Source organism: Caretta caretta, chromosome 7, assembly GCF_965140235.1.
Source record: "Caretta caretta isolate rCarCar2 chromosome 7, rCarCar1.hap1, whole genome shotgun sequence".
Lineage (NCBI taxonomy): Eukaryota > Metazoa > Chordata > Testudines > Cheloniidae > Caretta > Caretta caretta.
In genome coordinates this window covers 82,072,273-82,085,899 of record NC_134212.1, presented here as the reverse complement: position 1 = coordinate 82,085,899, position 13,627 = coordinate 82,072,273, and the positions used below count along the sequence as shown (strand labels likewise).

The 13,627-nt window shown below is 37.4% G+C and overlaps 1 protein-coding gene and 1 long non-coding RNA gene across 2 annotated transcripts in view; one reads left to right on the top strand and one right to left on the bottom strand.

The window, feature by feature from the left end:
* TET1 (tet methylcytosine dioxygenase 1) overlaps nucleotides 1-12,177 on the bottom strand; it is a 114,915-nt gene extending 102,738 nt beyond the window's left edge. Inside the window, exons 1-2 of the mRNA XM_075130873.1 lie at nucleotides 10,477-12,177; nucleotides 4,318-4,368 (exon numbers count right to left, since the gene is read on the bottom strand). Of these exons, the coding sequence (XP_074986974.1) occupies nucleotides 4,318-4,368; nucleotides 10,477-12,177 (1,752 nt within the window). The remainder of the gene's footprint in view (nucleotides 1-4,317; nucleotides 4,369-10,476) is intronic.
* On the top strand, nucleotides 4,892-11,916 carry LOC142072798 (uncharacterized). Its single transcript, XR_012669371.1, has 2 exons — nucleotides 4,892-5,169; nucleotides 11,799-11,916. It is a non-coding gene; the product is annotated as an uncharacterized LOC142072798 (long non-coding RNA).
* Nucleotides 12,178-13,627: the final 1,450 nt, after the last annotated feature.

Below are 13,627 nucleotides of genomic sequence, written 5' to 3'. Positions count from 1 at the left end.
TACTTTTTTAAAAGCCACAAAAACTGGCTGAGAGATCTAAAGACAGAAGTAGCTGAAAATTTCACTAATATTTTTTAGTTGGCTAGATTTTAAGTTGAGAGTGTCCCTTTAAAAACACAAAATGTGAGATAGTAATTTTCAGGAGAGTATTATATCTAACTGTGTAGCATCGTTCTATCTTCCTCCTCTGTAAGATTCCATTACAGTGGGGCTCCATCCATCAAGTTGTTGATATCTTAAAAAAAAAGTAATAAAAATGAATTACTTTCAGCTCTGTATTCTGGCAGTCGTTCTTCATTAAAAACATATCATATATCACAAGTTGGAATAAATGGCTTAAGACTAGTTCAATCCAAGATCACTAAAAGCATGATCACATTCATTAGCAGCTGCTTTTCTTGTCTTCTGTTAACATTTATATCTCAGAAATGTGTATCAAGTGGGTTTTCTTAAAGCAACACAGCTAAAATTGCACTGTGACCAAGGCTAATAGAAACCTTGTCATCTTCATATTTGAAAACAGGTCCTATGCAGACACACAGAGACTTATGCATGCATGCATGCATAGGGAAGGAATGAGCCATTTTGTACAAGTGTGTTAAAATATATATTTGCATCATTCATTGAAATGTGACATTTATAGTATTAGATACAAATAAACCAAAAGTACTAAGTATTTAATCATTGCTTGCTTTTTGTTTAGCTTAGATTGAACTGATTTTACAGAATTCAGCAATCACTGGTTCTCCCTTTTCTGGCACACATGGAATATATTTAGGGTGTTTATAAACAAACATGTGAACAAACCCAAATCACAAAGTACATTCATGCAGTTGTAATACTCACTTAGCAGCATTTATATTATTGTTGACTCTTGTAAGAATTCTGGATCCCTCTCATAGGCTCTTCCTTTATTATCTCGATAAATGTAGAAAATTTCTGCGGCCATTCAAAAGGTAACATTGGCATTGTAGAACCTAGTGACAAGACCATGGATTGTACTTCTTCATCAGCTGCTGTTCTGTGCATGGGTTCCTCACTGTTCCACTTCTATCTGTATTGATAATAGCAGTTCTCTCTAACAATATGATGCCATATTCAATGTTTGTTTCTTTTGATCTGTGCTTTCATTTTACTAAAGCGTGACTGTAAACATTTCCTCACTGTGAAACAAGGTGCATTATACACAAAGTGTGGGAGAAATACCATTAAATAGGTAAAAGAAAAAAAACCACTCTCTCACCCTTTTGTTTATTGAAAGTGTAAATGAGTGCATCAACAGGTACCAGGCACCTCAATAAGTTAGAGGTCCTCTTGCATATGTCTTCCATTTATGTACCAGAAACAAAATGCATAAGGTATTTAATAACAAAGGTATTTGCTTCAGTCGGAAGACATCATGCAATGTTTGCAACTGAAATTGTAAATACTCTCTCTTTGGTTTTAAACAGCTATTCCCACAAACACACATTACTTTTGCCTTCAGTGAGTGTTTGTTTCCTAGAATTTACAGTCAGATCATTTAGATTTTTATTCACACATCTGTACAATTATTAAAAAAATAACAGAATGTTAGTGTCAGAAAAATTAATTTTGAAGTGACTTTATATGATAACAAAATGGTAGCAATAAGGTACAAAAATAGTAAATTCATCGAAGTAAACAAAATCTACAGTAGTGTAACATTATATCCCATATGTGAGGTTAATGCTTATAGCAGTGCAAACTATTTCCAGCAAGCAAATATGTCCCTATTTTGAGACATTTATTTTCTACCAGATAGGGTACTGTTATTAAGAAAAGTGGGAGTCCTAACAACTCTAATCTGAAAGACACATTTAATTGATTAATCCATATTTTCCTTAAACATACATGTAATTATATTTACAAGCACTACATTTCATTAATATCTAAGGCTGTGTCTACACTGCCACTTTCAGCATTAAAACTTTAGTGGTTCAGGGGTGTGAAAAAACACACCCCTGAGAGACAAAAGTTTTAGCGCTGAAAAGCGCCAGTATAGACAGGGCTTTATCGCCGGGAGCCGCACTCCCAGCGATAAAGTAACCACCCCTCTTTCGGGGTGTTTTTAAAAAAAATTTGCTGGGAGAGCTCTCCCCCGGCAATAAAGCGTGTCTACATTGCCCACATGTCACAGCGCTGCCACAGTCATGCTGTAATGTGGGCAACGTAGACATACCCTAAGAAAAACTAGAAACACAAACTATCATATTCTTCCTTAGAACAAAGAAAGCTACAAATTCTCCTTTAAACGAAGTTTACATTACTATTACAGTCAAAATCACATTGCAAGGAAACTCCTTAAACTTCTAGTAGATTATTATTTAATTTTAAGTGTTACTTTCTGGATTCATACATCTTCCATTAATCATTAAATAAAAGCTTGGTGTTATAATTCAATACATGTTACTGCAGAAATGTTTATTATGGCATTTCAAATGCCATCAACTGAAAAAGGAGGGGCAGAAAAAACTACTATACCAGAGTATCAGGTATCAGACTGTACATGATGTATATTTCATTTTGGAAAGTTTATTGCAGCTGATATAAAGGGAGTCTAGTTTTGTATTACATATAGTGAAGAACAATATCCAGTACTTTTAGAAGAATGACAAACACATCCAGAAACACACTACTTGACATAAACCAATAACAAATCTTACCAAATACAGATTCAGTAACCATGCACTAGGAGTGAAAACTAGAAGACACAAAGTACAGTATAAAACCAGAGAGAAATAACTGTACAACCACTTCAACAGAGGAGAGATCAAAGCAGAAATGCACTTTCCAGTCCAAAGCTCAACATATGATAGTATGCATGAAAATATTTCCTCAAATTATCAATAAGATTTTCCATTAAAAATCAAGGATCAAAAACTGTGCATAAATCTGTAAGAAAGAAAAGGGCCAACAGAGACAGCATCACGCTCTATAGCAACCTGCCACCAAATCAGAAACAGACAATGACAAATGAACATGAGATAAAATCTTAAAACATACTGTGAAGCCCTACCCTGGGCAGATATTCAATACAATGTATCTGCCTGTGACAGAGACCAGACTTCTGTTCTTTTTGCACTTTGACAACATTGCTGTAACTTGTCATGTCAACTAAGTATTATAGAATTGAATAAAAATTAATTCATGTAAAGACATCATTGTCACCAACAGAGGAAAAAAATTCACACTACAACCAAACATTTTTCACCACGTATTTTCTACAATGAAATCAAGTTATAATTCTGAATATCTCTACAAAAAGCAATTATTAAAATGAAAAATTAACACATGATTATGATTTAATGAAACATGTTAGTTCTATAATTGATTAATTCATTTAATGAATGGAAGGTGGAGCTTTTACTGCTATTGTACTACCACAATTACTATTATAAAAGATGCAGGAGGTGTTTTAAAATGCACATTCAACTGCTTCCACATTAAAACAGACCCCTGAGGTTAGACACATTTGCAAGTCAAATAAAATTCAAAAACTCTGTTCTTTCCTTAATCTGAGCATTTTATTTAATTTTATATTACTGAATAAGTTATAATTCCTTTATACAAGTGTAGTTTCTTGTGAACCATTTATCATGCATCAAGTGAAATAAGTGAAATTTTCCTTTTAAAACGTCCAAATTTATAAAATTACATTTTATTGTATTGTACTTTTACCAAATTCCTCATGTGCCAAAGCTTTTGCAAAAATATATGTCTGGTGAAACAATGTTTAAATAAATAATAACATTCTCACACTTAAGTGCACTTTGTAGGATAAAAAATAAATAGCATGTTTATGTAAGGTCCTTTCATTTACTGTACACAAGTTCTTACTATCCTTTTTAACTATTTTGTAGTTTTAAAATAAGAAAAGAATTCCTGCATAAATATTTCTATATATAACTTTTTAGTAATGATATAGTTCTGACTTCAAGTATTTAAATTTCAGATCCCATCAAACCTATATTCTGAAAAAAATCACCAAACTTTTACTCTCAATATATAAATATTAAGCTATGACTAAATTAAATTTGAATTAATCTTCAACACATTGGAAGAAGGTAAGCTTTGTATCCTACAGACTTGTGCAAAAAGATTCAAATATGTACATAATATATAGACAGAAAAGAAAACCTTCTATGCTTTTAAAATGAGCTAATCCTCTGAAAATCTGGAAAGAGCTGATTTCCAGCAGTTAACCCTTTGACTTCCTAGTCCAAGTGACAATAAAATACGGTTTAAAATGGGAAGGGGGGAGAGGAGGGAAGTATTATTAAAGCAATGATTGGTTACCTTTAAAACTCTTTGCTTTCTCCTCTGAGGCCTTTTGTTTTCAGTTAGCACCTAAAAAAATATCAAATTGCAGAATAAAGTTTAACTTAAAAAATTAAATCCCCAATTTTATTAGAAAACTGTAATACTGTAAATACCCATAATGCTTTATATGCAGCATTTGAACTGATGGAGACTTTACACTGTAAAGTCACTGCAACCAAAACAAAAAGCTGTGCTATAAAAACGTAGCAGGGAAAGACCCTTTTCCCCCCTGAAAGTCTGCCTTAATTAGGCTCTGCATTCTTCACAGCAAAAACCCACGAGGTGGCCATCTTGCTTCCTTCTGCAGAGGAACCCTCTACAGTGTAGCACTTCTTGAGGCTGCTTTTTGGGTATTATTATCATGGTGTTTAAAAGCAGCAGCCCCTGCCTGCCAACGCTGGGGACGTGCTGGGCATGCCTCTCGCAAAAAGAGCTCCAGAAAGGGCCCAGCCAATGGCAAGGCGAGGCCAGCCGCTCCAAACTGATCTTCCCTGCCTAGCCCTTCCTAAACAAAGGGTCTCCTATGTGGGCTTTGCTCTGAGCAGAGGACACGGGGCAGGCACAAGCTGCGACATGGATTCACGGCGGCGGATCCGGCCCAGCGCGGCGCGCACTGGAGAGGCAGAGCTCGCTTCCCCAACGCAGCGCAGCGCAGCGCCGCGGCCGGGTCGGTCTCCCCGCGGCCAGCAGCCTGGCCCGGCTCGCGTGTGGGGACGAGGCGACAAGCCTGGGTCGGCGTGAGGGGAGCCGGGCGCCGGCTTGGCCCCGCTCCTGCCGCCGGGGCGCCGGCCGCGGGCTCCGCTGGGCGCACCCCCTCCCCCGGGCAAGGTACGGCGCAGTTTGACTTTATAAGGCAAGGCTACATATTAGCGACATTGAAAGGAGGCGGAGGTGAGGCGAGGACACGGTCCCAGGCTGGACAAGCCCCCCTCGGTGCAGCAGGCGCGCTGCCCAGCACTCTTTGAGGGCTGTCAGTCCGCGCCTGCTGCTGCCGGGGGCCCAAGGGGACGCGCCCTCCGTTGCTAGCACCCCCGCCCCGTCCTGGCTCCTGCCCTCGTGCTCAACACGCGTTGCTGAGGGTTTATTTTTCAGGGAGTCTGTCAGGAGCCCCAAAAGAGCAGCTCTCAGGCCGCTTGGGCCCCAGGCAGGCCCCCTCTCGGCGCACATCAGCTTGTATTCACTAGCTCCTCTACTTCCACTTTGCTTTTAATACATGACCTAATGACCGAAAACCTTCCCTGGATAGTATAGGGGAAGAACTGGATTAAGTACTCTAGGAAACTACTTTCCACGTGGGTCTCAGCAACAGAAATTTGCAGACCTCTCTCATTAGATTTAACAGAAATCTATTTTTTTCTTTTAAAAAAGGGAATCATTTATTGCACATAAACTAGGGCCTAGATCCCCAAAACCCACTGACTTCTAGAAAAGACTGTGATTGATGGCAGGGGGCTCCGGAACAGACTGGATCTCATCAGGCCGAGTTTGATCATTACAATTTATTGTTTACTTAAAACTTCACTAAAGAATTTTCAATAAATGTCTCTCAGGCAGAAAACTGGCTGTACATTTGTGCACTGCCTCTGGAAATAAAGGGAAATTTACATCCAGTAGCAGTTGCAGCAGAGAACTGCCTGCATTTTGCAGCTGCAGTTGAACAACACCTACAAATTCAAATATATGCATGTCTATCTACTTGATTGTGGGTGTAAATGAGGGCGCTACAGGTGTAAACATGGAGATGTGCACCCACAATCCATTTTGAAATGTATCAGTTAAATTAGATGTAGTGTTGCCATTTGTTTATTGCATAATATTAGCTACTTAAACCCTAATTTGTTTTGATAGGACAGGGTGACATAAGGTAGTCAAGTGTAATGTTATGTTATAATACACGTGGTAAACCATATTAAAAATTATAAAGACATACACATGCAGTGGTTTAATTCTGTCTAATACCCTCAGTTACCTAAGATTTTATGGTCCCACAAAAACATATTTTCATTTGTTTAGAGCCAAGTGTTTTTCACTTCTTTAATTCAGGCAATCGCATTGATTTGTATGTGCAGCAAGAAATAGAGCTGATAAAGGTGTAAGGTTAAGCAGGACCATCCCCATCAGTTAAAAAAAGTTACCCACTATTATTAGAAGTAACATGTAAGATTATTCGGGCTGGCAAAAAAAAAAAAAAAGAGAAATATACTATTTTCCCCTAATTTGTTAGCTATGTGCATTTGGGAGTTCTTGGTGTATAATTAGTTTTGGGTTTCACTTTCCCCTGTTGTTTGTGTGGGTCTTTAATATAAAAAATATTTCTTACTTGTTGTTAACATAAACAAATTGTAATTGAAAAAAATGGCACAGAGGCTTAGAGGCAGTTACAATGTTCGAACTATTTTTAAATCATTATTTGAAAATGATTAGATACCAAGTTCACAGCTTCTCTTTAATGAATACCCCCTCATCTTCAACACTCAATACCACATAGAATACTAAACTAGTGTAAACTATAATTATTTTGCATGTACACTGAATGCCAAATCAAAGCAAGTTACACAACTTTGTCGCCCTGCCACTTGAGCCTGATCTGCAACTTATACCACCATTTACAGCACTGCTGAATGTTGTTTAGTAGAACCTACAACATTTCCAAACAACACAGACATACATTGAGACTCAACAGCAACACAACAAACTACTGAATGAAAGCAAATAACCTGTTTTGGTAGAGGACAGCTGTGAATAACCCAAAATATCTATATTGCATGCAATTTGTATTAGAATGAAATCAAGACAAAATTTAAAAAGGTACATATTCATAATAATACTAATTAATAATAAAGTGTTTCTGTAACATTTATTGTGAGATCTGTTAAATATAAAACCTTTATTGTATTTTTAAAAGCTTAGCGCAGTATTTGTTAAATATTAAAAAATTATATACCTTTTATCCTATATATTTGAGATTCTTTCCTTTGTACTACCAACTCATAACAAAATGTCATGAATCCATCAGAATGAGGTGTATTACATAAAAAACAGTTGTGCTACCCATAGAATCTATGAACTAGAGCCCACAATGCTTTAACCAGATTTTCATGATGTCATGTCCCTGCATAATCTATTACATCCTTCAAGGTAAGGTATTCCTGAAAGTTTATGTGGATGTTATTTCAAAGAGATGTATGCCTGCCCAATATAGTTTTAAAATCTTATATCTCAATTATGTGCAAATTAATTAAAGTAACAGAATAGTAACTAATATTGGCTCCAAATGTGAAAATTATTCTCTCTAGGTTGATTGTGCATGCATAACGGCACTCAGATTTTAGACTTCAGGCATGGACTCTACCAGCTGGGTCTTGTTGTCTCTAAAGGTAAATCCATATATGATCTTAAAAGTCATCATTCCTTTGCACTAAGCAAGGACATGCTTTGTATCTTAAAGGCATATCCTGAAGTAATTCCACTTGCAGGCTTTCATGGATTTCAGTGTGCATTTTGTGATTGGTAGAATGTAATTCTAGCACTTTGTCTAGTTGAAACTAGAAGGGAGAATCCTTCTTTTGAGGGGAAAACATCTTGCATAAAATGTAGTTTAAGGATGAAAACAGCTATCCCCCCACTCTCCAGTGAATCACCTCAAGAAAATACTAACATTCTATCTATATGAGCGACAGAACTATGACTCCTTGCAACCAGCAATCTACTGAAACTAGCCTGATTCCCTTCTTTAAAAAAATAAATAAATAAATAACCCTGGACAGAATCCTAAGGCATTTTCCAATTCCCTTCCACTTGAAAAATAAAACCTACTCCCAGAGCAGTCTTAAACCCTTTGCCAACCAGGGATTCCCTTCTGAGCAGCTAATATGTCTACCTTACCTGAAAAGTTTCAGAGTAGCAGCCGTATTAGTCTGTATCCGCAAAAAGAAAAGGAGGTCTTGTGGCACCTTAGAGACTAACAAATTTATTTGAGCATGAGCTTTCGTGAGCTACAGCTCACTTCATCGGATGCATTCAGTGGAAAATACAGTGGGGAGATTTATACACACAGAGAACATGAAACAATGGGTGTTACCATACACACTGTAACGAGAGTGACCAGGTAAGGTGAGTGATCACTCTCGTTACAGTGTGTATGGTAACACCCATTGTTTCATGTTCTCTGTGTGTATAAATCTCCCCACTGTATTTTCCACTGAATGCATCTGATGAAGTGAGCTGTAGCTCACGAAAGCTCATGCTCAAATAAATTGGTTAGTCTCTAAGGTGCCACAAGACCACCTTTTCTTATCTGAAAAGTAACTTTTGAGCATTGCAAGATACTGCTTCCCCTCCCCCACCACCCTCCTTAGGATTCAGCACCTCTACATTACATTCCTAGACCCTGACAGATATTTATATTTCAGAAATACTGTTCAATTTCTTTCAGTTCCTCAAACAATTTTGTATTCTATAGCAAGATTTGTTGTTTAGAAATATTCAAAGTAAGAGTCTCTGTATTTCATTCAAATATAATTTTACAAGAAATTATCCAATGGTATGTTCCCAAAGGGCAGAAGTACACATTTTGCTCAACCCAGTCTTCTGAAACTTTACAAGGTCAAAAGTATTTCTTGCCATTTACTTGAAGAGGCAAGGAGGCCTTTTGGGTTGTAGTTTTAAAACAATTTGATATGCACAGTATAAAATATACCCCTTTTTTTCTAAAAGTACACCAGAAAATGAAACTGCTGGAGCAGAGGAACATAAAGGGAATGGGGATATAATTAAGAAGGCAAAGAGAGGACTTAAAGAAAAGGAGGTGAAGAAGCAAAGCAGGAATACAAAGAGAAGGTCAGACTATGCAAGAAGAAAATAAAAGAAAACCATGTTTAGCCTGGAAAAAAAGATTGACAGAAAAGCTGGAATTCATCCTTTCCTTGACCCTGCCTCTGCCAAAATCCTTTTTCATGCCTTAATCACCTTATTATCTCATCTCCTGCAATGCTCTCTTTTAAGGTCTTCCTAAGTCCATACTCATTAAAAATAAGGAAGAGCATAATGTTGCTGCTACATTACTCTTTTGCTGTAGGAAGCAGGGAGTTTCCCCATACTCCATTCTCTTCACTGGCTTGTTATTTGTTGATCTTCAAATCAAATAGAGTAACTTCAGGCCTGCTTTAACTTACACCAACTAGACCAGAGATGACTGGAGAGACTAGGTGGAAGTAGTGAGATCATGTATTAGAGTCAGAGGATTGATAAGGGACAGATAATTCATGGGGCTAGGGTAGGAGAGGAAGTTCAGGGGACAAAAGATGGATAGATTAAGGGGGTTCAATTGTGAGGGAGGATGGAACAGGGGGATGAAGAGAAAAGACAAAGAGATTGAGAGCCTCCAGAAATGGCAGAAGGCTTTCAGGATGTTCTGGGAGTGGAGAACAGAAACTTGTGAGAGGGATGAGCAAGACAGACCAACCACTGGGACTGAAAGAGCACAGAGGGAACAGAACAGGGACCAGAGAGGAAATTGGGGAAATAAAGAATATATGGGCAGGATGAGGTATGTGACCTGGCTGAGTAACCAGGAATGACTGAGATGCAAGAAACAAAGGGACAGGCAATTAGAAAGGAGGAGAGATTTAGAGGGAGAATGCAAATAGAATATGGAGCCAGGGGGTTTTGTTGTAGTTTTGTTCGTATTTTATTACCAAAATGTTTTTCTATAATTCCACATACAGAGCAAGCAACCTCCTGTTGTAAAATCCAGGCATTTGCACTTGGTATTTCACAATGTGGTGAGGTATGATCCTGCCCACCTCAAACCTTCCACTTAAATCTTTTTTACTCTCTCCAGCCCCTGATTAGTTCTATCTCTGGGCCTACTTTTCCACATTGGCCAATGTGACCAGATTTGCAGCAGACTAAAACTTATGCCCACCTTTAGTTATATGAATGCATGTGGTATGAGCAACAGAAACACTAGCTCACTCTAATCTTCAAGGCTTATAACTGGAGAAGTATATTCAACTGTTACGGTTAAATTTTATCTAATATGTTGTCCAAATCTACAGAATGACTAATATTTTTAAGAATTTACAAATGGACCTCAAATCTTATGAAGGTGTATTGTTTCGGTTTCTTGCTTACCTCAAAAGGTAGCATTATTGGTGGTGGCGGCTTTTTCAGTTCTTCACATTTTCTCTTTTTACATATCCGGTGACTTGTTTTGCGTTTCCTGCAACAGCTGCATTCCTCACAATTAGTTTTCCGCAGACAAGGTTCACATACGCCACACCGTCTTCGTTTCTTTTTTTCTAACATAGGGAGCAAAGATGAATATGAGAGAGGGTAACTGTAAACTGGGTTTGTAAAGGAGGATGGTTCTGAAGCCTCAGCAGAACCGATGCTATTGCTCTTGCTGTCCTGAACTGAGTTCAAGTTTATTCCAACACTTCCTGATTGTAATGGAGAATCCTTATACCGCAGTTTTGAATCAGTTGGTGAATGTACATTTCTCTCTCTGTCAGAGGTAAGAGCGGAGCTTCCTGTGTTTGAGGACAACCCTGAAATAGAGCGTTCAGAGGAATGTCCAGTATTTTCTTTGAAGACTGCAGTTGTTGTAGAGACTAAGGCTACTATGCTTTTTTCTGTGTTTGATGATGAAATAGGGACATAACCTGAGTCCAGAAATAAAGTTTCTTTACCAATGTATTTAACAGGCTGCTGCACTGCAAGATTAACTGGTTCACAAACTGTGACTACATTTTTTGTGTCAGATTCTGAATCATCTCTTTTACAGCACAAGTCAGAATTTGAGTCAGGTTCTTTATTATCAGGCACCAAATCCAAGTCAGTTTTTATGTGGGATCCAAAAAAAGAGCCCAAATCTTCTAAATATACGATTGAATTTGATTCAGTGGTAACTAGAGAGTCAGAATTTGAATCGAGTTCTTTATCAGCAGGCTTCAAATCTAAGTTAATCTTTACATGGGATTCTGCAAATGAGCCTGAATCTTCTAAATGTTTTTTTGTGTTTAATTCAGAGGTGATTATAGAGTCAGAATGAAAAGGTGCCGGAACAAGCTCAGAATTCTGAGTAAAACTTTCGTCTGAGCTTCCTGTATTGATCTTACTTGATGTCCATCCACAGGGCGGCTCTTCACACTCATACTCCTCCTCTAATACTTCTGGATTGTAAATGCTTGGTAGACGCTTTGAAATGGAGACACTTGATTCAGGTCTCCCTATCTTTTTATCTTGACTATCATATTTAATGGAGGGCTCAATGTCTGTATCACATAGAATGTTGAGAGGGGTTAATTCATTTTGTGCTGAATCTTGTTTTGAAACCCTTTCAGCAGCTTCAACTTTTTTTTCTTCCAATATAGTAAGGGTTTCTTGTTCATACTTGTCCGTTTTTTCTAATCTTTTCTGTGCTGTAACTTTCTTTTTTTTGGTAATTACTGCAGTTTGGGACAGTCTATGAGAGAATGATCTGCTACGAAGAGACATTGTAAAGCCACTGAAGTTTAAAGAATCCTGGTTATGAAAGAGAATATTATCTGTTTTCTCCATATTTACCCAAGATGTTCCAGATAAAGCTCTAGTTACACTACTCCTGAGAAATCTAACTGATGAACTCAAAGGTGGTTTCTTTTCTTGTTGCTTTTTCTTTACATCATTTTTTTCTTGCATTGACTTTTTGCATTTTCCAGAACTCACAGCCTTTTTGGAATTCTTCTTGGCTTTCTTTTTCACTTGGCTAGATTTCTTTTTGCCTTCACTAGTTTTCCTTTTGCCTAACTCTTCCTTTTTGACTAATCTGGAAGGTCTGGCGTGGTGAGCCATGTCTATCAAGGAGTTGATATGTAAAAGGAGTAGTGGAAAAAATCATGGGCTCTTGAAGGAATTTTTCACTTCAACAGAAAATTGCATACTCTTATTGCTGTTCTCTGTCATAATACAGAGTTGAATCTGAAATAAAAAAAAGTTTGTTTTTTAATTTAATCATAGAAGTCTGTATATCAGTATTATATAAAAGTCTCAGTTAAAGCTAAATATTTAAAACATTGAGGCAAAAATTGGAATATTTGAATTTTATCAAATATTTAACATCTTATTAATGTTATATATATATATATATATTATATACACACACAGCATATACTCTATAGTCCTTTCAAAGTGGGCATCTTGCTAAAGTGGACAAAGAGCAAAAGAACAAGGGAACTTCACACTTTACTGACTCATTATTTGTACACAAATATATCAATGAAGCCTGAGTTCACTGCAACTTGCTTCAGGTTAATTTACAGCTCTCCTCCCCCATATGATTCAGGACAAGAGTGTGCCTGGTTACATGTGGCTGCACAGAAGATTAAGACCTCCCTCCACAAGGCCAGGTAGGACCTACTCTTATCACACCTCAGGAACAGATCACCTGATACACACATCTGCCCACCCCGAAGCAGCAGCCAGAGAGAGCTACTGCTTCTTCACCCACATGCTGGCCAATAGACCTGGCCAGGCGAAAGGTGAGGAAAGTAACCTGTATCCTCAAAAGGAATATTCCAAGTTATTTCTCCTCTCGTTGAGCTGGAAAAGAGCAGGAGAGGAACTGGGATTCTGAGTCACAATTCCTTCTGGGATGCTGTGACTACATATTGCACCATATTCAGTGCTAAGCCTAAAGCACACTATCTTGCTGTCAGTGTCACATAAATATATTATGTAGGCAGTGGTGACTGCTCCACAGACATTAAGGTTGTTGCCGCCAATATTCAATATAAGGCTTATCCTGCCTTCCCAATCCCCCATAACTTTTAAGTTTAAAGAACTCCTGGTCTGAAGTTTTCTGTAATAAATTCAAGTCTGATTTCCAGATCAGAATTGTTTAGGGGACAGAGTCAATATACAGTATGTTTTTATCAGGCTGTCAAGTGATTAAAAAAATTAATCACAATTGATTGCGCAATTTAAAAAAAATGAATCGTGATTAATCGCACTCTTAAACAATAATAGAATACCATTTGTTTAAATATTTTTGGATATTTTCTACATTTTCAGATATATTGATTTCAATTACATTACAGAAAATACAAAATGTACAGTGCTCACTTTATTTTTGAGTACAAGTATTTGCACTGTAAAAAACAAAACAAATAGTATTTTTCAAATCATCTAATACAAGTACTGTAGTGCAATCTCTTTATCATGAAAGTTGAACTTACAAATGTAGACTTATGTAAAAAATGCATTCAAAAATAAAACAAGGTAAAATTTTAGAGCTTGCAAGTCC